The 25854-nt window shown below is 40.4% G+C and overlaps 1 protein-coding gene across 1 annotated transcript; it reads left to right on the top strand.

Moving 5' to 3' along the window:
* The first annotated feature begins 1097 nt into the window (after window positions 1-1097).
* Window positions 1098-21830, top strand: LOC137297740 (mucin-1-like). Its single transcript, XM_067829684.1, has 14 exons — window positions 1098-1228; window positions 4542-4612; window positions 4902-5621; window positions 6194-6232; window positions 7183-7298; window positions 9583-9641; window positions 10037-10179; window positions 12082-12247; window positions 13422-13613; window positions 14606-14753; window positions 15264-15417; window positions 17206-17435; window positions 17875-17929; window positions 18429-21830. Exons 2-13 carry the CDS (start codon window positions 4555-4557, stop codon window positions 17902-17904), a joined length of 2055 nt encoding a protein of 684 aa, XP_067685785.1. The 5' UTR covers window positions 1098-1228; window positions 4542-4554; the 3' UTR covers window positions 17905-17929; window positions 18429-21830.
* The last annotated feature ends 4024 nt before the right edge of the window (window positions 21831-25854 follow it).

The following is a 25854-nucleotide window of genomic DNA, read 5'->3' as shown; positions in this document are numbered from 1 at the left end:
AACGCCCGTTCAAGGTCATCCAGACTATGAGGTGAGTGAGTGAGTTAATATTATCGTCACGTGGGCAATATCTCAGCCACATCGTGAAGAGAACATTTAACATTTAAATGGAATATATGCATATTTTAAAAATCTGTCGACGAAGGACGGTAAAATAACTAGAATATCACAGATATACATGTAAAACTAGTAATTAACCTAAAACATTTTAGCTATAAGGGACAACACAATATAAAAATAGAGAATGAAGGTGAACATGAAGAGAGTAAACACGACTTCAGTAATGTCCCAAGCATGTTCAGTGGGATTATAATCAGGTGACCTTGCAGGTCAGTCCATAATATATGTGTGATGTTATTGATCTACTAGTATACAACATCATTAACAACTCTTTCTGAGGCAAAAGTTTCTGACATGCACGACAAGATGCATTTTCTACACTACCGATGTATGTAATGCTGTAATATGCAAATGATCGTGTAATACATAAAACATTCCACAAAAAATGGCACAACAAGAATTTCCATCCTAAGCATTTCAACTCTATTTTCCGGCAGAGATTACAATTACTCCCCGAAGATAAATAAGTTAGTCCATCCATACATGCACGCACACACACATATCATGCATACACTCACGCACGCACGCACGCACGCACACTCACATACATACATACATACATACATACATACATACATACATACATACATACATACATACATACATACATACATACATACATACATCTGAAGCCACGTTTTACAGTTTTCTTAAATGATTTCAAAGACATTACAGAACATTATGTTTTCTTCACATTGCGTGACGAGAACTTTCAGGAAATACAAGGTCACAGTCAACTATAAAATTAACAAGACCTCTACGTAGTTAGTTACGCAATATAACGACAAAACCAGCTCGACTAAACAAAGGTTTACGAGCAACGCAAAGTTTTATCTAATTGTGTGTCGGTTCATCTTTGCACTTAGAACACTTATCAGAACAAAATCGAGGTGCAATACCAGCGTTGCTTGCATTGAAATGAATTTCAAGTCGATATCTTGCTCATACAGTGAAGTATGTGAAACTTGAGACAGATCGTTTTTACCCCTGGGTTTAATCTAACCGACGCATGATATAAGGCTCTTACTGTTCTGGTGTCGTCACAATTTAATCAGGAAGAGAAATTCGTCACAAATTATTCAGGAAGAGAAGTGTGCACAGACACAAGGTGAGAGCAGCACTATGTTTTATAGTTTTCGTGAAACTAAGGTATTTCAATGTACATTGTTTATTCATAATATATAATGAGGACCTCTGCGCTAGGATTAATAAGCCACGGCAAAGTCGTCTCATCAGTTAAGAGCACGCGTTCAGACTTTTCACGTACAATCAGAAGATTGAAGATTGAATAAGTGTGTGATAATTTACGTCAGGTTAAGTCGAATTCTGGATATCGTTTAAATATTCAGCCTTCCTTAATTCCCGTTCGAAGGTTTCGAACTTTGAAGATCTAAATATTACCTGCTTCAATATTGTGCTCTTTTGGGGAGTCTTGTATTTCATAATATTTGAATTCAACACGAGTTAGTGAGTGAGCTAAAATTTAAAGTCACTTTGGGAACATTTCAAATCATGTCTAAGTCAAGTTATGGGTGAATGCAAGGTACAGTAAAAAAACCCTGACAACGAAGGTCTGTAGAACAATCAGATTATCACAGGTAGAAATATAAAACTAGTAATCAATAAATTATGAATTCATACAAATCAATACAATATAAAAACAGGTTATTATCAACTGAAGGTAGATCACCAACCTAAGTATAAAATGTATATAGAAACCTGCTATGGGGTGTTATTTTTCAAAATACTGTTATTTTATTTTATTTTATTTTATTTTATTTTATTTTATTTTATTTTATTTTATTTTATTTTTGCAATTGCTGCTGCGACCTTATGCAGTACGTACTCACTCCTTCACTCACGCACTGAGAGCAGTAGCGTCATTCTAGTCTAAGAAACGCACAAACACAGCACAACCATGCGGCCACCCGGGTCGCTATCAGTCAGGGGTCCCTCTACCGCCGATCCCCGGTCGACGGGGACCCCGTAGCAACCCGCCTGTCTGCATTGGCTGTCCGACCCTACGCCCATTAGTTACAAGTTATCTCGGCCTTACTTGAAACCCAGTAAACAACTGCTTGCTTGTGCTTATATACGAGTTAGCTAAAGATGTCCGACGAATCATCAGTTGTCTTCAGATTACCAAAACATGACAGCCATCTGCAAACAAAAGAATGTGAAAATACAATAGGACAAATTTTGAAACTGTTCCCTCTTTGGTTCAGTTAAAAACATCGTGTCGGTTTTACCAGAGCAAGATTTGATATACTTAGTTAATCATGAGTGATATTTTATAGTATGTCGATTTGAGATCATTCCTGCAGAGAAAATAGAAATTAAATTCTTACTTATATACTTATACCCAATACCGTTGGCTCCACAAGATTAGGAGAATGACCTAACAAGATTGTTAGATGACCCAACATAATGCAAAACGAAACTCGAAAAGTATACGAAAAAGACAATTAGTATAACAAGTTTACAAATAAATTCACATCACTAACATGGATTACAATGGCGGTTTAAAATCGTTTGTGTTGCTAAATAGTGACAACGAAAATCGCAGAGTACCATGCATGTGAGCTGTCACAACCTTATCACGATGTGACTCACGCAGATGGACAGATGCATCCTCAAGCAATAATGAAATTGTAAAGAAGCAAAAAAGAACTGAAAGTTGCAGTTTATTTAGAGTAAAAAACTTGGCAAAAAACTAATCATCTGTAGCGCTGAGAATTAGTGGTGAAACGCCTTTCCGCGGTGTTAATACTTAGAACCGCGATATTTTACCTCAAGTTCAGTATACCGTAGTAGAATAAAAAATGGATCTGCTTAGTTTTTGTGCCGTAGTTTTCTTAACCTTTTACAGATGTTTTTAAACCTTTTCTAAAATGTCTAGATATCGAATCATGTTATCAAAATCTGTCTAGGTTTGGCTTTAGTTGTCAATTTTCTGCATAACGATCACATCTCATTCACCGAATGATCTTGTACCTCAATATGTACCGTACCGTCGTAACAGCGTACCGTTTTTCCCCAACTGATTACTAGGGTTGAAATGGTATATCGTAGTATTGGTAGAACCGCGGTATTTTACCTTAAGTTCAGTATACCGTAGTAGAATAAAAAATGGATCTGCTTAGTTTTTGTGCCGTAGTTTTCTTAACCCTTTACAGATGTTTTTAAACCTTTTCTAAAATGTCTAGATATCGAATCATTTTATCAAAATCTGTCTAGGTTTGGCTTTAGTTGTCAATTTTCTGCATAACGATCACATCTCATTCACCGAATGATATTGTACCTCAATATGTACCGTACTGTCGTAACAGCGTACCGTTTTTCCCCAACTGATTACTAGGGTTGAAATGGTATATCGTAGTATTGGTAGAACCACGGTATTTTACCTTCAGTTCGGTATACCGCAATACAATCCAAAAAATCGTTATATTCAGTTTCCGTACCGTCATTTTTTCAGACTTTTGAAGACTTTTTAAAACCTTTTCTACTATACCTAGATATCGAATCATTTTATCAAAAGTCTATCTAGGTTTGGTTCTTGTCAATTTTCAGCATTATCATATCATATACCGAATCGAAAAGGACCGAACCGAAGGCGTTGTATCGCAATACGTAACTTATCGTAGTGGGAGCACAAGTCAATATCCGGTGTAACCCCTGACCACTGCATTAACATCCGTGACCGTCACCTCATTGATTGTGTCAGAGATCTGTGTCCAATACATCATTTTTTAACTGGAGGATCAGTCTGGCGTATTCTGCGACCTAGTGAATATACTAGCATCAAGGCCGAGTTACAGTACTTTGTCTGGTTAATAACCCGTGGCAATCTATTGACCCGTGGCAATCCGGGTTAAAATTAGTCTTCGGCAACCCATGTTTGTCGTAAGAGGTAACTAACGAGACTGGGTGATAGAAGTCGCTGACACATGTCACCGAATCCCAGTTGGGGTGGTGGGGTAACCTGGTGATTAAGGCGTTCGCCCGTTACGCCAAAGACCTGGATTCGATTCCCCACATGGGAAGAATGTGTGGGGCCCATTTCTGCTCTCCCCCCGAGTGATATTGCTGGAATATTGCTAAAAGCGGCTTAAAACTAAAGTCACCCACAAGACATGCAGCCACGAGCTCGATGCACACAAGGTGCTTGAAGACCTGTCACAGAGCGCATCAATATCAGAGTGCTTAGGACTGCAACAACTGAATGCATGGATGACGTGACGATAGGAGAATTAGGCACTAGCATGCATGAAACGTTATGTGGTTCATAGAATCGAGACCAGAAGTTTTAGATCAGAGACATGCAGGTTACTGACAACATTCACTACACAAACTTGCTCTACTTAAATAGAACACATCTTACATAGTTTGCCATAAATTACCATATGTTCATTGTGTTTCAGGAATTGAAGAGGAATGGAGCTCAAAGTTTTTGCCGTAGTATTACTGGCATTTACGCTTTCACTTGCACCAGGTATGACTTTCTATAGTAACTGAGAAACTGTACAGACAATTATAACAACAGTCTATGCACGAATTAAACACACATGTTGTTAAAAATGCTCTTGCAATATATTGCAATACATATCGCAATATATGCTTTCGCATCGCAATGTATCGCAATATGGAAATTCTCTGCAACAACATCTTCCACTACTAACTAATCAAAGACCAGCTTGCTCTTGTCCAAACAAAGTATGTTTTCAATATCAAGCAGATACAAACAGGTGTAATTGCAAAGCCACCAACCATTTTCGCTCCAGATGGATCCACACAGTCATCATCCACTTCCGCCCCTGGTGGAACCACACAGTCATCATCCACTTCTGCTCCAAGTGGAACCACACAGTCATCATCCACCTCTGCTCCAAGTGGAACCACACAGTCATCATCCACTTCTGCTCCAAGTGGAACCACACAGTCATCATCCACTTCTGCTCCAAGTGGAACCACACAGTCATCATCCACCTCTGCTCCAAGTGGAACCACACAGTCATCATCCACTTCTGCTCCAAGTGGAACCACACAGTCATCATCCACTTCTGCTCCAAGTGGAACCACACAGTCATCATCCACGTCTGCTCCAAGTGGAACCTCACAGTCATCATCCACTTCTGCTCCAAGTGGAACCACACAGTCATCATCCACTTCTGCTTCAAGTGGAACCCCACAGTCATCATCCACTTCTGCTTCAAGTGGAACCGTAGAGCTATCATCCTCTTTCTCTCCAAGTGGAACCACACATTCATCATTCTCCTCTGCTCCAACTGGAACCTTAGAGCTATCATCCACTTTCTTTCCAAGTGGAACCATAGAACCATCATCAACGTTCTCTCCAGGGGGAACCATTGAGTCATCATCCATGTTCTCTCCAGAGGGAACCATAGAACCATCATCCACTTCCCTTCCAGGAGCAACCATAGTGCCATCATCCACTTTCCTTCCTGAAGGAACCACTAAGCAATCAACCTCTTCCGCTCCAGGTACAACAAACCGTACAAATAAACATACGCATAACTTTCCGTTGTCAATATCATTCACAAAAGACTAGTATCAAAGTACCAAGAGCAAAATTTATGACTCCAACAATGCAGTTACGCCAGCGGTGACGCCGTAACGATTAGCTAGTGGTTTTCCCACTAACGTCAAAAACAAAGACGAGAGCTACTGATAGCCGGGTCTGGATCAGTCTATAGAATACCGGAGGCTACTAACTGCATGTCATATGACTAAATCGAAAATACTCTTGGTATTGATATGTTCTTGGAGTTCTGTAAAGATCTTAATGTATATATTGATACGTATATCCGATGGAGTTGTAGTAAATACAGATCAACAATCGTGTTTAGTAGGGTAATACCAGGCATTCTGCTTTATATAAACTTAGAGGAACTAAGCTTCTAGATTGGATTTTGTTGAAATCGATTTGAAAACGTTTTACAAGTATCATTGTCCGAGACTCGGGAAGTTTGCACAGCGAATAAGGTTGAGCTTACATGGATTATTCACAAATGGTTTAAATGAAGAGTGTCCGAAGCTGATATTTTGATTGCAGAAAGATCCAGGAAACCTTTTCAAGTAAAACCAAATTTAGGTAAGTACTGAATGTGAAATATTTTCTTCTGTCAAAACGGTCTTTTCTAACATGTTTTTTTTATATGGACGTTGCTTTACACGGAAGTCAATATACTCAACAACATTCAGTATGACGTATTTATTATTTAAAATATACAATGCCACATCCTGTTAATATTTATGTCATACGACTATCTGATACTTAGTGTGCCAATATATGTGTATGTTCTTATGTGGCGATTCGTCTTTCTTTTGCTAAACGAGAACACGAGCGACTCAATTTGTTCGACTGCTAAAATACATAGTAGGAAATGCGTTTTCATATTTCTTAGACGAAATAAAAAATACATGGTTTGTCAAATGGGGATTGTACTTTAAGGAAATAGTGTATAGACTTATGTAGGACATTAACTTAAAACGCGCTTGTCGTCGTCTGAACATTTAAAACGCAAGCAGATAGTACGTTTTATCTTTTGAACATTTAGATCGAAAACAGAGAGTACGTTTTAAACAAAAAATTATCAAGTCATCTTGAAAACCTAAACCAAGCTTTTCTGTAATCACACATCTGTAGTTTGGACATAAATTCAAACTGAAGCTCTTTTTTCTTTAATCTGGGAAATGACTGCTGCAATCAGCAATATGTTGTCTAAAGACAAATAAACGTCTCCTCATTACCAACTTCCTGAGATATAGAAACATGTCAGAAACAGAAACCTTACAGCCGATTTGTGATGTGAGATATCCAATTTAATGGCAATGGGGCGCATGTCTATACATGGTCATGGATAAATCACCCAATAAATACTTACTACCCATGACATCAGTGTGTATTTGTCCCATTGACTCAATACAAGAAGCGTCCAATGTCACCCATAATACAGGACTCTTCGATTGTTATGCCGAGCTCGAAACACTGGCAGCACTTGAGGTATTTTGCTGTTCATTTGAACTTTTTTTTCTCCGCAGAGACAGCGCAGTTCATGTTCAATCTCTCGGCAAAAGTGCATGCAAACTTCACTGACTCGTTGAACAACCCAAAATCTGAACTGTATCAAAACTACACCAGGGAGTTCAAGGAAAAGGTACCAAAATTGAACGAATACCACGTGTAGAGTTAAATCTTATGTGTTATACATATTTGTGGAACATGGAACGACAAGTGTTTGGAGATAGGATACCAATCAAGAGCCACATTGATGCAGGCCTGAAACCTTCACCTCACTGGCCTTACTCACTGGCCACATGAAAGCTTGGAAAAGAGTTTCTGCAGCGTTCCTTGCTTGGGGGATTCGAATGACAACGTAAACATCTCTCCATTGCATCACATACGTGTTTCGGTGGGTGACAAAGCAGTGGATCCTGTATGCCAGGGTGACACATTAACATTGTTCTGATTAAATATTACCTTCCAACACATGTCATTGTCAAGTGTGGTGTAGCGTTATCGAGTTGAGACTTAATTCCAGGGTGGTTCTGTTGCAAAAAGGGCAAAACATTCATTTGTAACATTTCATCACGGTACAAGATAGCATTCAAGTTCCCTCCATCACAGTAATTTCCCTCCTTGCTGCTGCTGTTATCCCGCACCAGACCATTATGCCCCAACATCCAAAATAATCCATTTCCTGATCACATGGCCTGATGTAAGTCACACCTGTACGTCAGTACATACGTGTTCTGCAGTCAACACTGAAGAAGGAAACGTGACTTTTGTGATGGGGCCTTTCCTCCTTTCACGTTCTCGCCGTCACAAGCGTTCTCCGCTCCGCCCTGCTCCATCGGAGCATCAGAATTGGCCGTCGGGCTACTGTAGACGTTGGCGACCTGTTCGCAGATAACCTTTGTTTCCAGGTACAGTACGCACTTTACCTTTTGCTGCCTGGAACCTGTGTCGACAGTATGCGGTTTGATTCCATAGGTCTTGTCGTAGAGTCGTTGCTGGTGGACGGCTACTACGGGAACGGTCTATAATTTGATTGCTTTAGCAAATTGTGTTTCTGTGGACGTTGAATTGGCGAACAACCCTCTCGCTGTGAGTTACTGGACTGAAGGCTACCTATTTGTCACAATTTGTCATTTTCTCCGAGGCGACGTGTGTTCCAATTTATTGGAGACTGATGTTTAGATGTGTTTTGCTCCGACGTCGGCACTTAAACTTGCATTGGATGGAAATGGTAAGCAACAGGTCGCCTGGCCTTTTAAAATGAACTTTCCCAGACATTTTTCTCGAAACTGTGATGCTTCATGCAAATTTCGTTTAACGAGTTGGCTGCGTTTCTTCGGCCATTTTAACACTGGTTCAAACCTGAAACTTCATCAACAAGATTACTAATGAAACAATTTCATGTCACTATGATTTTTGCCTTTGAGTATGTATAACTTTGTCAGGGAGGAAAACATGACCTCTGTCAAACGTTTCATGAGATGATTACAAATGTATGAAATTGTGATGGTAGAGACCTTGTCTACAGACAACTTCATGAACGTTTTGCTCTTAACTGCATCAGACAGCTGGACAGATTCGGCGGAAGATGTGTTATGTTGTGGGGAGAGATCTCATATTCCGGCAGATCGGAACTTGTCCAAGGCAGTGTGACGAACATCGACCCGATTCTCCGTCCGCACGTCCTTCACCTTAATGACAGGTCCCACACAGCACGTGCCACCGTGGACTACATGGCTAATAGCAACATCAATACCCTCCACTGACTCTCCAGATCCCTGGATTTAAACCCAGTAGAACACCTTTGGAATCAGATCGATAGACGAGTACGTCGACGTCGTAATCCACCAGAGCACAGAATCTTCAACAGTAGTTCCACATGCTGCAGGAGGAATGGAGAAAGATTCCACAACAAAACATACAACGACTGATTCGATCTGTACCCAGGAGGTGTCAGGCAGTGGTAGCAGCTGGAGGTGGTCATACGAGGTACTGACTTCAACACCACCTGGTGGACAGCAGTAATGACTGTGATGACTCTTGAAATATGGACAAGATAGCAATGCATTGTACCACAAACTTTCATTCATGTATCTTTCCGCCAATCTACATGTGCTTGAATAATACCAAATTTTCACTATTTGGGTTTTGCGTTTCTTTTTCCGAAGAGTGTATATTCGAGGAGAACCCTGCTCCTATGGCTCAGCATGTTATGTCGCGTAGTCTGCTCGAAGAACCAGCACATCCTCTAGGAACAGCTTCCGTTGAGTACAATTTTCACGGGTCAACCTGTGAAATCAAACCGAGCTGCCAACCTTGGGCCATCTGGCACGCCTCTGCATTTTGGGTCAGTCGTCTGTTATATCTTTGATGGAAAACACTGTTTGATAGATACCTCCAAGTAAATTATCATTCTGTTCTAGATGACGTCAGTCTACGACAAGATACGTGGGTTCTTGTATATTGAAGTCATCGGGTTCTCGTAAGTATCATATCTGGTGTCCTCTACTACGAATGTTACAACATACGAAGTAATCAGCATAGGTAGGTTGCATTGCATTCTACAGTCGTTGCAATTACAGAACCTTTACATCTTTCATTTAATTATACATGATCTTTCCCAGGAAGTTGAAATGTCTGTCCTACGTTTTGTTTTCCTGGGCTATACTTATTCTGAACTGGTAGCCGGAGCGGGTGCTCGGTATCCCATACATGTGAGTTAGTTGATATTTACGTATGTGCCTCGGGGTAATAGTAACAATGAGTAATTCTTCTTTACCGTACGTTTGCCGTAAGAAGGTTTGAAACCACGTTTTGGTGACAATATATGTAAAAGTTCATACCAATGGTGAAGTGACACGAGGAATAATTTTACAGCAATGGATCCATCGTTGTTGATTACAACATCTCCTTAAAGGCTGAAGTAGTTGTAGAAGACGTGACGGATGTGTTTGCCTCAACAACGACTCAACCAAGAATTTTCAACCATGAAATGGACCTCATCACTGATACCAAAATGAGTAAGTTTTGATTCCATACCATAAGTTTTTTTATGCTGTACCGTTATATCTCCACTTCTCCACATGCACTGACTTTTTCAAGACGAAATAAGAGGGCCAATTTACAATAAGTACAACTTCTACAATCTTCAAGAAAGAAAAGCATAGGCGCTTTCAGCAGTTTATTTCGATATATTTTCACAGCAATCACCATTAAGACAATTCTCGTGTTTGAATCTCGTTAATCATGCTGTAGTTGTTTTGCATTGTCCGTCAACTCATCCCAAAATGTGTGAGTAAACCTGTGCCATAAAAAATGAAAACCATACATGAAACGGTCATGCAAGAAACGATATTTCCACGTAGTGCATGTACACTGCGTGTGACGTATGAGTGGAGACATCCACAATACCAAAGTCACCATTATCCCACGGTATTGAAAGGATTTACCGGAAAAGAACACTTTCGCCCAAGGCAACCGAAGTCGAACTTGTTGCCAGGGAAACGAAAACAATGTTTGATTAAAAAATCCAAACCTAACAATAGGCACCCCCAAGTGCGACAGTGATCGGTTTTAAATTTCTGCTCCGGAAAAGAGCACAACCACCAATTTCAGTCATACCTGTTGTAATGGAAACCACATTATAATTCACACACTAGTGTAACTTCCAAAAGGCACATCCAGGGATCACGATGAACACGGCGAACATGGGTCCTAAGTTTGATAAAGCAAAAGTCTGGAAGATCTGCTCCTGACAAGATGACATCCTCAAAGCCACAGCCTAAGTCATAATTATGTCCATGGAAACCGCTAAAAACAGATAAATAAATACAATTCATATCTGGGACTAAACCCCAAAAGGCACATCTAGGGATCATTCTTGACATGTGTACCATGTTTTGTAAAGCCACCACGAAACGTTTAGGTTATATGCTTCAAAGTATGACAGACGGACGGACGGACACTGCAAGAGTTGTACCAGATCTTCGGAGATTTTCCGCTCAAACCGTCTGCGCGAAGTGGGAATTCGAGCATATCAACCAAATATGAACCTGTCATGGCGCGACTACACCGACAACAATGAGTCCGATGGTGCAACATGACACAGGTATGAAACCTGTGGAACTGGCGATGCGTTTGATTCAGTAATGAATTGCGCTTCCTCCTGCAACGACGGGATGGGAGACAACGTGTCTGTCGACGTCGACACGAACGTCTTGCTCCGAACTGCGTTCAACAGGTGCACAGGTTTGGATGATGTCATGGTGTTGGAGCCATGCCCCATACGGTTAGATGAGAAGTAGGGGTGGTTCAAGTGGTGGACCATATCCTGTGACCTCACCTCCTCCAGTTTCTAACTGGAGGGTGAGATTCAACGCGACAACGCTCGACCTCACACATCTGTAACAGGTGCCTATCTCGCCGATGCAAACGTCAGTGTCTTTAACTGGTCTTGCATGGCCGTGTCACCTAGGGTTGGTTCACCCTTGTCAGTTGATTGTGAAGATGTCCGAATAGCCTAACTGTCTTTTAAAAAGAAGCTATGGATGGTGTAATATTTCCCATTCGGGGTTTTAGGCAGCGAGCAACAGCAGCAACTGGTGTTTCCAGTGAAATGTCTGTACGTTGTAAAGTTAGTCATGAAATGATAGTTTTTCAGAAGTGTTGCTTTCAGTTCCAAGTTCTGTAATGAATCCATGTATCCATGTTTCGCACGAACCCAACAATAATAACTATCTCTGCTCCTGTATTTCACGAAGTTAACTCGACCAAGCCCTTTGTGCCATTTGACCTCCCGGGTTATGCATATGTAGAGTAGCTCAGGTCAAGCTGAACAAGTTGTAGATGTTCACTATAAACACACTCACACCATATCTATTTATCGAAATACCATGTCATCATATTAATATTATCTGTTTCAGTCTTGCATGTTATTAGAGATAAATGCAATGCTGAAGGAATATGCCCCAAAGGTTCTACGTGTAAGGATGGCACCAAGTCATATCCGTCATGTGAGGATGTATGTGCACATCATCACTGTCACCATGGTACCTGTAATGTCAAGAGTGATGGAAAACCTATATGCAAGTACGTACTTCTCTATAACAACACCTAACCTCCCGTAGCTGGAATACCTCTGAAACGACTGATTAGTTGATTGGTTGGTAGCCTGGTAATTAAACCGTTCGCTCGTTATAACGAGGGCCCAGGTTCGGTCCCTAACATGGATACAATATGTAAAGCTCATTCCCGGTGCCCCCCGCCGTGATATTCCTGAAATCTTGTATAAGCCCAAATCACTGACTCACTCATTATTATGAGGCACTGATTTGTTTATATCAATGCTGTACGGGTGTTTGGGTCACCAAAAGGGCCACATTTCGTTAAGTGGTGCTTTTCCTATTGTCAAGAATTCCACGATCGTGTGTTCGAATCTCTTACTATGATATGAATATTCGTTTACAAGAGCCACACTATGATGGTAATTTTCAAATGCCTGGGATCTGTATCGTTCATTATTATATATGATCTGTATCGTTCATTACTATATATGATCTATATGGTTCATTATTATACATGATCTGTATCGTTCATTACTATATATGATCTATACCGTTCATTATTATATATGACTGTATCGTTCATTATTATATATGACTGCATCGTTCATTATTATATATGATCTGTATCGTTCATTACTATATATGATCTGTATGGTTCATAAAGGGTTTGAAACATTGTTCAAACTATCATTTAAACTATAGTCAGTTATTTAATACCATCTATGAGTGATTTTGATGTTCTGTCTAAACTGAATTTTAGGTACATTGTACAACAAGCATCATGGGAGATAACTCTTTAACTCGCGTTTATAGAGATTATAGAGACAACTATTCCACATGCCTATAGTTCAATAACTAATACAAAACAGCGGGTTAAACAAAAGGTGTCTTTTTCTGTTGTTCCTGTAGTTGAGTGCATAAATATGACAGCAATTGAGAAAACATGTCGACCTTCAATCCACAGTCGTTTTTCACCCACATTTAGTAACGTTTGTCAATTGAAATTAAGTGAAATATCCATGAACCGAGTTTATGTAAGGGCTGATGGATTCAAATAAGTGCTACAACAAAAACAGAACTACACCGTACGACAAACACAGAACCAGCCATCTAGACCGAGCGCGCTTATATAGTGTTGTATATATCCTTCTTATACATAATATGGCCATAGACTATTGCTTGTACGTATATGGTTTCAGATGCCATGTTTCGGACGATGTCGTGTACGGTGGTGACCAGTGCGACATACAGGGAACAAAAATGTCCATGGGCAAGGGGGCCATCGCTGGCATAGCTGGTGGAGTGGGTGGAGGGGCGATCCTGCTGCTCTCTATTGCTCTGGGCTGCATGTGCTGTTCAAGGAGAAAGGGAAGGAATCCCGAGAATGATATGTACGTATTCCGACATGGACTCGAAGTGGACTCGACAGTATGTGTGTGTGTGTGTGTGTGTGTGTGTGTGTGTGTGTGTGTGTGTGTGTGTGTGTGTGTGTGTGTGTGTGTGTGTGTGTGTGTTGGGGCTGGGGGTGGGGGGCTGGGGGGTTATTCCTGCCTACTGTGTTTTTTAAAGCAATATATACTACGCCTCACTTCACTTAAAAGTACAGACTGTGGGAGATGGCTCATGAAAATCGAAAATATTTTTCGACATAGTTTTCAACAACACGTACAAGTCTTTTAGCACTGTCACGGCAGGCTTTTAGTTTCCTAAATGCACCGAGGCAGAGAGCCAAGTGGCAGGTGTCCACAGGCTGTAGAGTGGTCTTAATGACCACTCACTCACTCTCTTGTTTAATGTTTGTCTGGAACGTAGTATTCATTTCAACGAGGATACGGTTAGTCAGTGTTGTTGAGGATCGTTGTCCATGCAAAGACGTCGTGTGACATGGCTGTGAACACAACCCGGCATCGCGTTGTCCAAAGCCCCGCAAAATGATCACGCAGTGAAGTGACGACTCCGTGTAGATCCGTTTTAGAATAAGAATCTTTAGTAACCCATGTTTGTCTTAAGAGGCAACTTAGGGATCGAGTGGTTTGGCTTCCTAATCGGTTGACACATGTCATCGTATCCCGTTTGCGTAGGACGATGCTCGTGATGTTGATCACTGGATTGTCTGTTCCTGAAACGACTGTATTGTGCAAAGAACCTTGTCGTTGGCGTCACGAGCCAACGCTTTAACCACTAGGCTACCCAAACGCCCCTTTTCATAGAGTGAAACCGAGTTAATACACTGGTTTTGAGTGGCGCTCAGGCAAAGATGGAGTCTTTTATTTGCTTTCAGAATCTTCCGCACAAAGATACCCTCAATATATAAACATGCCATGAAATGTGAAACGACATTTTGTGTCTGATCACTACTAATTCTACAGCATATCAAATACAGGAAACACGAAGACGATGTTCCTCTGTCGGAGCGGTTGGAGCGGGATATCTACAACCAAAGACAGCCCGGTCAGTTTAACTACGGCGCTGACATCAAGGACGAGTATCGCTACACCGGTCGTCGGGATGATGGACGAGGATATGAGGGGGTAGGTTTGCACACGACGAGGAGAGAACATTTGACCCATGTCATGAGTAAGTGAGTGAATTGGGTTTTAAGCCGCTTTTGGCAATATCCCAGCACTATCCATGCGGAGGACACCGGAAACGGGCTTCACACGTTGTACCCATGTGGGGAATCGAACACGGGTCTTCGGCGTGACAAGCGAACGCTGTAACCAGAAGTTTACCCAACCATCCCATTGTGATGTAATACTTGCATGAGCATGGTTTAATGCTGCTTTCAGCAGTATTCCAGCAATATCACAGCGGGGGACACCTGAAACGGGCCTAGCATATTGAACACATGTCTGTTCTAGTAAGTATTTAACCTTCCTTCTTATGTGTATTTCAAGAGTTCCAGATATTGGACAATACGATTGATTCATGTGATTAATGCTCATCAAATAGTCCGCATTATACGATGAACTCTTTTTCATCTTTATTAACCAGTCTGCATTGTCTACAAGTATATAAACACACTTATTTCTTCATTCCAGTGGCTGATGAGTACGGATAGATCAGAACGCGAGCCAAGCGGCAGAAGAAGTGAGAACGACTTCCGGGCACCCAGCTACAGCAGCAACTGGGGACGTAACTATGGTGACGACAAACGAAGAGACAATACCGATATGGAATCCGCCTCCATGTTTGGTTTGTTATCCGTCTGTCTCTAGTTAACTCTATCGATATCGATATCTGTACACTTGACTATGAAGACAGGAATAACAAATCCTTATGGATGATCAGCATCTTTATTGTAAATAGCCATGTTTCGGTAAAGATACTTATACCATTACGTAGACAGGTCACTCATGAATACCCAGGTCGCTCATTACGGTACTCAAGAGACAGCATGAGGGAAAGTTTTTTTTTTCTGAAAATAGCAAGTGTAGAATACACATTCAAGGGGATTTGTTTCTTTTCTGGACTGCATTTAAGCAAGACAAGAAACTACCTGACACTTTCGTATTTGCCAATCTTCTGTAACTATATTCAGTCACCGTATAGAGATTTCTGCGCATGCAGTGACGCAGGTGATTCATTCGTCACCACTCGATCTCTTTTCCGTAACCCCCAGCGCTATTCGGCTTCATTTGTGACTAGTTCGTAGTATTCCGGGACAAGCCGAATAGCTTCTTGGATGTTACGGAAAGGGGCGAGTGGTGACGAATGTATTCGGCTTGTCCCGGAATAACACGAGCTGGTCATGAATGGCAGATTTTTGAAAATATGAAATAAAATGCAAAATGGAAATCGGTTCGCAATGTAATGGTATTACAAACACTATACCTAGCGTACTCTTATCCACCAACACAACCAATATCACTATATGCTGACCTGACACATGTTCCCTCATGTTTGCATCTACTTGCATTAAGTGTACTGTAAACAACGAATTCACTGACTCGGCTGTTATCAATTATTACGGAGACCGAGAATCGGACACAGATCGTTCGCATACTAGCGTAGCTAATACCACCAAAACGTTCTTACATCAAGTAGCATTAAATAACGCATTAGTCAAGGCTGGATTATTTCAGGGGAAAGGAGTTTTGATTATTTGTTTGTGAAACTGTTTTTTCGGCAAATCAATGCTCTAAATCTCCATAGAGATAGGTGGGGACCGGGGTCAACTGTAACACTTTGTACTTAACGTCTTGTGATTTGATACTAGTCGACCGCTCAATCAATTGGTACTACTACATCGGCACCTTTGGTGTAAACCTCAGTGTCATTTAAAGTTCACTATCATGTCGTTACAAGTTATTACATTTCAAATGCAAAACTTTATGAGTGCCAGTTTTATGATTGACCCCTTGCACGTGGCTATTGTAACAGGTGGATGGGACAGTTATAACAAAGAAGGTTCAAATGTAACAATCTACGAAATAAACTGTAGAAAGATGTAATCTTGATCAACTGAGGTGGTAATGGGTTACCATTAGACTATTACCACCATCGATATTTAAATATGTTTGGGGTTTAAACTTCTTGTATTGGTATGCACAAAATATATAACGCAAAGACTAACATAAAAAAAAACCTTCACTCGAGGGCCAGTACTATCAACACAAGACAGAAAAAGTCCTGCTATGATAAAACTAGTAAAAAACTAACATGGAACGTCATCATAATTTGCCGGATAAGTACCTCAGGAAAGCGAAGGGAAACAACTCATCTACACTTTTAGAGTAATCGCCCTTATTACAACTGTTCCATGTTACAATTGACCCCGGTCTCGATTACTGTACATAAAATACCAACATTTTTTATTGAATTTTCTGACATGACAAACCAATGCTATTAATCTTATTACCACAAAACAGTAAATTGGAGGCTGCGTCATTTATTGTATTCCCTTACAGGGCAACTCAAGGCAACAAATTTCATTACCGCAAACTGTAAATTGAAGCCAGAATCATTAACTTGTATTCTCAGGCAGGGAATCTGGCCTTGGCACCCCCCAGTATTCTTTCCCCGATGAAGTGCCTCCTGATTACGACCAAGATGACAAGCGCCAGATGATTCCCCACCCTCGGGACCAGAGCAGGGAAAACCCCTACACCCGGATGCCCACTAATCGGCCGCCATCCAGACAGTCCAGTCTGTTGGGTAACAACTACAAGCAAGGCAGCAGTGTGTACCCACACATTGACACTGGCGAACAGGTGAGTGAGTTTAGTTCTACGCCGGGTTTAACAATATTCCAGCAATATTCGTAACGAACGAACGCTTTAATCACTGGGATTCTCCACCGCCCCATTATCTTGAATGAGTATGGTTTCTCGCCACTTCTAGCAATATTCCAGCAACATCACGGCGGTGGATACTTCACGCATTGTACCCATGTGGGGAATCGAAACAGGGTCTTCGGCGTGGCGAACAAACGCTTTAACCACTGGGTTAAGATAGTAAAGGAATGAGGTACAGTTTGGGTACTCTGAATAATGAACAATGCCGTAAAATACGATTAAATCGATTTTTGTTTTGTTTGCTGCAAACGCGTCAAAATACTTGCCTAATGTATACCTTCATACAACAATGCATTGTATTCCTGTAAGGAAATTAATAATATTTCCTTCTGACTTCCGTCCATTGCTGATATAGTACGCCATCAAGAGACCGAGCTTTCGCTAACAAGACGACCAACACTTCGCTAACGGTAAGAAAATACCTCAGTGAAATCAACGTGGTCTCACCAGCACGAGTGAGTGAGTTCGGCTTTACGCCGCAATGAGCAATATTTCAGCAGTATCATGGCGGATGACATCAGAAATGGAATTGAGACACATTGTACCCATGTATGGAATCGAACCCGGGCCTTCAGCGTGACGAGTGGGAATAGGCTACCCCGCCGCCCCTTTATTAAACTGGATAACATCAGTGTAAACTTGCACACTAAGAATTAATTAACAAAATGCTTCCATGTTATCAAAATGCCACAAAATCAGATCATTATGTCTTTTGAAGTATGTGGATAATAGTTTTGGTGTGACTGTGTTCTTCTTCTTGTTCAATTGCTTTGTTTTTGTTTTGTTTTCTGTGGGTTTTTTTGTTGTTTTTTTTTTATTATATTTGTTGTTATTTATATTTTGTACTTATATTGCAACGGGTATGTCCTAATACCGTTGTTAAATTGGATCAATTGTTAATGTTTCCAGACCACATAACACCGAATGTGATGCTAAATCTGACAACGATATTTCCCGGAGGGTCTCGTCTGCATACACAACTTGAGAATTGCGGAGAGGAGGGCAGACAAACTATTGTTCACCAAACGACTGTTTGCCCCAGCAAACGTGTTGGGGGGTGTCATCGTCACTGATATAGTTCATGGTATGTAATCGAAATGCGGTCACTCGTCGCTGCATTGTCATGTCTGATGTCTTATAGCTTGAGTAATGTTAAAAGTAATTGAAAACTGGAATTGAGTCTGATACTGAATGTATGGCGTCTTGTCCAATTGCGAACAATTTAGGGGAGATAACTCATGATTTACAATTTGTAACAGCAAGAATTTGAACTTGACAGCTATGATCAGATATCTGCATTGCCTTGTGAATATAGCATTATTAGCGCTTTAAGGGTGTCGGCCTGAAATTCTGAGAGTATTGGCATTATAACACATCTTACAGGTCAATTTATTATGAATATTGATGTTTCCTAATCGTCCTGGACCCCGTTTCACTAAGCTATTGTCGCGCTGCGACTGTCGTAAGTCGTCCATGGGACCGTATAGGAGTTACGACAGTCATAACTCTACGATAGCGTTGTGAAACTGGCTAGCTATTCTCGAAACGTTCGTAGCTCTACGAACTTCTTAAGCCCATTCTTAACACACTGGCTACGATCAAAGTTAAGAATTCTTAGGGCTACGAACGTTTTGAGAATAAGGGTCCTGGGTCTTGGGCCAACTTACACAAAGCGATCTTAGCTCTACGACGATATTTAAGTCTATGTTGGAGAGTGGGAGTTACAAGTGTGCAAGTGAGCTCTGAAGTAGATTAGCAGTTCAATCATTAACTTTCGTCTATTCCTTATACTTGTATAGTGTGGAACTCGAGTATCACAGATCTGTTTGTATTTTGTACATATTTGCATTCGTCTCCATCCTTACAAAAGCGTCGTTTTCGTTTACGTTAATGTTAAAGTTAACTATCACTTCACAATTACAAGGTCATTAATGATGACCTGTCGTTAAGTACTTACCAAACTGCAGTGACTAGGAATGTGCTTGATGCCTTCTGCCCTCTGCATGACCGAAAGACAGGCGGATATGTTTTTATTCACAAATCGTTACATTACATAAAGGAAAAACAAACGTATAGAGTACCAATCTAATTTTCAAAAAAAAATGCATAGAAGCAATAATTTTTAGAAAATAGTATAACAGAAAAGACTCAACCGCTATTTCACTAAATGTTTATAGACGTATGTAAGAAAAACAATACGTTTGTTCGTAGTCTTGGCAGCAAAAGTTTAATATCTTCACTGATTTCCGGTTTTGGTTGATACGTTTATAGCTTAACCTATTCATTGAACTGAAGTGAACGAATTAATTGATAAGTTGCTTGAACACAGGAAAAACTATCACAGATGTTATATCTGTGCAGAACTGATTCGGCTATTTTCTATCAAGAACAATTAAAACGCAGAGAACAAACCGATATCATAAACACACGAATCAGTAATTTAAAAGAAACACAGTAAACTAGGGCCACAACCAGAGGACCATTTGTCTTTCTTGATATAGTGTGAGTGGGTGAGATGGGTTTTAAGCGGCTATTACCAATATCACATATTCTACCCATATGGGCAATCGAACCCGGATCCTCTGGCGTGACGAGCGAACGCTTTACCCACCAGGCCACCTTAACCCCCATTTGTATGTTCGTATGTTCGCTATACAAGTTACCGTTTATTAATGTAGTTTAGTGAATGCAGTGGAAGCTGTCTAAACCGGCACGCATTGGAACTGAATACATAATCCAGTTTAGACAAAGTGCCAGATTGTAGAGCTGATGATAATTAAAAGATGCAAGCCATGGATGGGACTGAGATTTTATGTCAGTGTTGACAACTTGCCGGATGGGACAGATGCCGGTTTTGACAGCTTCGACTGTAAATACGTAAATGATACATACGTGAACTACCCTGTTAAACATTATTGTATGTAACTGACATATATCCAGGACTTATATGAATTAAAAAACATACATATTCCATGCATAAGGTACCAAATATATATTCCCACAACAAATGTAAATATCTGGTACTCAGGCTTGAAGGAATGCTTCTCATATACAACCTAACGATACTTAGCACACACCGAACATGTAGCACTAACGAAAGTGTACATGATGTCGAATGATAAGCAACTATGTTATGTTTTTGGATCGATGCCCTTGTTGCAATAAAGAACCGTTTAAACTGTCAACGGCAGTAATATAAGTATTATGCTTCTTTTCAACTGAGAACTGCATTTTACTGTTATGGAAGATCAGATGGTGTAAAATACTCCGGACGTGTTGTCGATGTGTGATTATAAGATATACAGTGGAAGCTGTCTAAAGTGGCACGCATTGGGATTGAATACATAATAAGGTTTAGACAGGTGCCGGATTGTAGAGCTGATGATAAAGATACAAGCCAAGGATGGGACTGAGATTATAGGCTGGTGTTGACAATTTACCGGATGGGACAGATGCCGGTTTTGACAGCTTTCATTCTTTGAATTGTAATCTTAGCAACGATTCGTGATCGTGTTGTATGTAACCAGTGTGTATTGTTTAAGTGGGATACTTCTTCTGTATTCCCTTGTTTATTTTACACCAAGTCAAGCGAGGAATGTTGACAAAAGTATAAACAATATATTTGTTTTTATTATGAGCTGAATGAGAGTATTTGTCATGTTTATTAGGAATATAAAGAAACACAAACATTTTTTAATAAATCGGGTGGTCAGGCTCTCTGACGTGGTTGACACAGGTCATCGGTTCCCAGTTGCGCAGATCGATGCTCATGCTGTTGATCACTGGAATGTCTGGTCCAGACACGATTATTTACAGATAGATTGTTTATAGCTGGAACATTGCTGAGTGCGGCGTAAAACTAAACTCAATCACTAACTCTTGAATAAATGTTATGTTTGGATGAATAATTATTAATTATTCAATTAAGATAACACAATACATTGTACCTTGTTTGGTTTGTAACATTGATGGATGTACCGATTCATGTTATCTTCTCTGCGAAAATTAAATCCTGTTATATGGCATTAAACAACATTCTCTAAACCCTCCAAAGTATTTGGTTATTTTCAATGTTGAAAAAAAACATTTCAATCATAAATGGTAGCCTTTACAATCTTGAAAAAAAATTAATTATCTATCTATATTAACAACTCAACAATAAACCAGAGTCATTATTGTTATGTATTTTTTAATTCTATTTGAATTATGTATGCAAACTCTGAAAATCTGAATTGCCATGTAACGATGTACGCTTGGGACCAATAAGAACATTTTGAAAAGAAATATACTCAATAAAGTTATTGAATGCAACGTTTGTTTTGTTCCCGCTGAAGTAAATGAGTTACGAAATTCATTTTAACAGGGTCCCATTCCCTTATCAGTGTTCCACAAAGGGCGACAGGGTAGCCTCGTGGTGAAAGCGTTCGTTCGTCGTACAATGTGTGAAACCCGTTTCTGGTGTTTCCCGCCATGATAATGCAGAAATATTGCTGAAAGCGGCGAAAATTACTCATTTTCCCTCAAGGTAGAACCCTTTCAGCCAGAATATGATCATTGCAAGTGTTGTTGCTGCAAGAGACCATGGAGTTTAGTTTTACGCCGCTTTTAACAAAATTCCAACAATATTACAGTGGGTGCACCAGACGCTGGCTCCACACAACCCATATGGGGAATCGAACCCTAGGCTTCGGCCACGCTTTAACCACTTAGCTACCACCACCGTCCCCGTCACAACAAGACGACCTGGAAAAATAAATGCATATCACACTGGTGTGATGACAGACAAAGCCACTGCAAAAAGATTGGTCGTGAGCACCAACTGCTTTTTATTCCAGAGGTTTTGGGTAGCAGCTAGACGTGAAACATAACAATTTATTACATCGTTTATGCAGTTTCTTTGACGTGGCTGTTCTTGAAAGAAGCGGCGTTAAGCAACATTCACTCACTCACTCACTCACTCTTGAAAGAAGTCATGTCTGCATTAGTTGCACTAACCTCAGTTTCAGTGGGTTCACAGAGATCTAGAGTCAAATCGGAGAACCTTTTACAAATTAAATCAGTTTTCTTATTCAGAACACATGACAGTGAAATGTCTTGACGCCTAATCCCCCAACTAAATCCAATCTGGATGATCGACAATTTGAGCATCGACCCACTCGCGATGACAGACAGCAAGTGGGTTGGGAACCCATTCTAATTCTGATCTTCAGGGGTAGCTATGTTGGAGTGCCGAGTCGTTCAATCTGAGTTTGATCGACACACAGATGCAATGTTCAGCAGTACATACATGCAAAGATCAGTAACTTTCACATTTACACTCTTCCAAACTAGGTGATAGGTGATTTTGAGAATACCAGACTCATCTAGCTGCGGAAAAGCAAAACGTATATTCTATATCTTTCTGAAACGTCATCTTTGCATAAGCGTAGAGAGCTTCAACGTCAAATGCGACAATTTAACTTATCCCCCTTGTTTCAGAAGCGTTTGAAGAAATATTCGCCTAAACGTCATCCAGAATTCATATAAAGCAAAATGCACACACAAGTAAGAGGAAAAGCGAGTATCGATCTGTCTAAAAAGTTAAACTTCGTGTTATTGATTTTGTCCTTCGATTTTGTCAACGTCAAAACACGCCTCGTCTCAACTGATCATCGCATTGCAGGATAGTGGAGAGGAATTCCACAAGAGCGACTTCGTCGATGTATCCGGTTGCTGCCAGTGGTGGCTGTACAAAGTATCGAGTTATGGTGGCTGTACGAAGTATTGAGCTTTACTGTCTTGTGGACTGAAGTCCACAGAAACACAACAAAGGCTGTGGCTGTGTTGCCATACGTTTTGGTTTTCTTTTTGTTTTTCTGAATAGTCTACATAGGGAATTCCACAAAATATCGACAATTTCCAAACAGCATTGTTTTCATAGAGAGATTACTGTTACATATTATATTGTCGTGTATTCATTCATCCATGCATGAAAAGTTCATGGAGCTTCCATTTGACATGTATAATATAAATTGTATCAAAACATAATATTGTGTCAGTATTTAGTGGCCGTGCCAAATTCGGATATCTGGGATAATTCCGGTCTAATTCAGAAACTAATAATAATGGCATCCCCGAGGTTTTTGACACTTGAAGATAGATCGGAAATACAGTATGAATCTGCGTTCAACATTGTAGAGGCGTTTCGTTTTATTTATGTCAGAAAGGTACTTCTGAGGTAGTTCCATGATACGAGAATGATTATAATCTAACCTAATTTCTACTGGAAGAAAAGAGCGACGAGAGGAGGAAATCGGGTCCTTGGCATACGATATCGTATCACGGATACCAGACATCAAGGGCTAGGTTTGGAGACAGCAACCAGGTAGTTGCATGATGTGTATTCTCTTCTTGATAATGTGGCTATAATTCTCAATGCTGTACTCTATATATACTGTACTATGAATAGAACTCCTTCAGTTTTTTTACAAGGTAACAATGTCCAGCGATATGAAACTGTCATAAATACATGTAGGTACATTGCGCTTTTATTAGCTGAACATGTAAACATTCCAATAAAGAGGTTTATTGGCCTATCCTTGTAAGGAATATGGTCTCCTTAAAACTACGTGTTAAATAGAAGGGTGTTTTATTCGAATAGAAAATCCCGTACATGTAACACTTTATAAGAAATTGAAGCAAATAATCCAAAGCTCTTTCCACATTTGGGAGCATTTGGTAGCCCAGAGGATGAAGTGTTCGTTCGTCACGCCGATAACCCGGGTTCGAATCGAATTCGAGTACAACGTGTGAAGCCCATTCCCCTTTCATATCGACAAGGAAACTCTAATTAAATAAGAGTTAACTGAACGAACCCGACAAGACATGAATATGTGCTCGTCATTAGTATCAAAATGTGAGGGTTGGTGAAGACCTACTCTAACCTGGGTCTTCACGGGCATTAAAACTTTCACTCAACGGGTATCGTATTAAAACGTCCCTCAGAACAAGGAAGTAACGTGACTTAACAGTAACGTGGATTTGTAATCTATTTTAACCACCGAGTCGACCCATCAACCTCGCCAGAGATTTCTAGAACGTTTACTGAAAACAAATGCAGTGCCCAGGTGATGAAGGCAACCCCAGTGTTCGTCGTGTTTGGGTGTTTGGTTGGATGGTCAGTTCGATGGATGGATGGGTGCATGGATGGGTGAGTGAGTGGGCGGTCGGCCAGAGGGTAAGCTGGTTGGTTGCCTGAATGGTTATTTTAGCTATGTCTGTAATAAATAATAGCTTCTGGCTGGCTGGCTGGACGTATGGATGATGGATAGATGAATGGGTGGATGGATGGGTAGATGGATGGGTGAGTGGGTGGAAGGTCCGCAAGTGGGTAAGCTGGTTGTTTGGCTGTATGGTTATTTTAGCTATGTCTGTAATAAATAATAGATTCAGCTGAGGGAGGATGGATGGATTGTCGGATGGATGGTTGGTTGGTTGGTTGGTTGGTTGAATGGTCAGTTTGGTGGATGGATGCATGGATGAATAGTCGGTCGGTCGGTCGGTCGGTCAGTGGATTGGTTGGTTGGTTGGTTGGTTGGTTGGTTGGTTGGTTGGTTGGTTGGTTGAATTATCAACGGAGAAAAATATCCTTTGGGGCGTGAAACTAGTTGTGACAATTAAATAAACAGTTTACTGAAAATATATGATAACAGCAGGAGTTAAACATGTCCTGCTCTATCGGTTTCGCAGCCACTCACACAGCTTGTATAAACAGTGTGTGTTTATTGTCGATTTAGTTATCCCTGTAGGCTTCACGTAAATCCTGTTGCAAGTACAACAAACACCCTCTCAAGGTAAGGTCATAAATATTAACAGCGTGTTACCTTTGGCAGAAGATAACAACATATATTGCATGATATATTGCACAAACCAGGGCGGAGACCTCCAGAGAGTGGTTTACACCCGTCTATTATATCTCTTAACCTGGCGGGGAGATCGCTATACGCATTACAATCTTCATAAACGTTAAACTGTGTCTAACTGGTCTACCCGTTTGCTGAATCAACCCCTCGACAGAGTGTGAAGGACGAAGGGTAAGAATTAATTGAATTAAATATATGTTGGTAGTATAACAACAATGCCAATCTATTGATCTACTTCCGGGTTATCAGTTAAATTGTTTTCAACACTGTCTTAAAATTCAGGAATCGGAATGACCATGGTAAGTAAATTAATCATCGTATTAGACTTATCAGACGTTTTGATAAAATATGTAATTGCTAGGATCCAGAATATACACTTTATTGAAACATTTTTTTAAAGGTTTCAGAGGCAAACACTCCAATTAGTCGTAAAT

The sequence above is a fragment of the Haliotis asinina genome, chromosome 10, assembly GCF_037392515.1.
Source record: "Haliotis asinina isolate JCU_RB_2024 chromosome 10, JCU_Hal_asi_v2, whole genome shotgun sequence".
NCBI classification, from domain to species: Eukaryota; Metazoa; Mollusca; class Gastropoda; order Lepetellida; family Haliotidae; genus Haliotis; species Haliotis asinina.
The sequence above is the reverse complement of the archived record's forward strand: the minus strand, read 5'-3'. Positions and strand labels throughout refer to the sequence as shown.

Coding starts and splice junctions, on each gene's coding strand:
- LOC137297740 (XM_067829684.1), top strand. CDS start 4,555: ATGGAGCTCAAAGTTTTTGCCGTAGTATTACTGGCATTTACGCTTTCA. Junction 9,642..10,036: donor ATTGAAGTCATCGGGTTCTC/GTAAGTATCATA, acceptor ATAATTTTACAG/CAATGGATCCATCGTTGTTG. Junction 15,418..17,205: donor GGAATCCGCCTCCATGTTTG/GTTTGTTATCCG, acceptor TTGTATTCTCAG/GCAGGGAATCTGGCCTTGGC.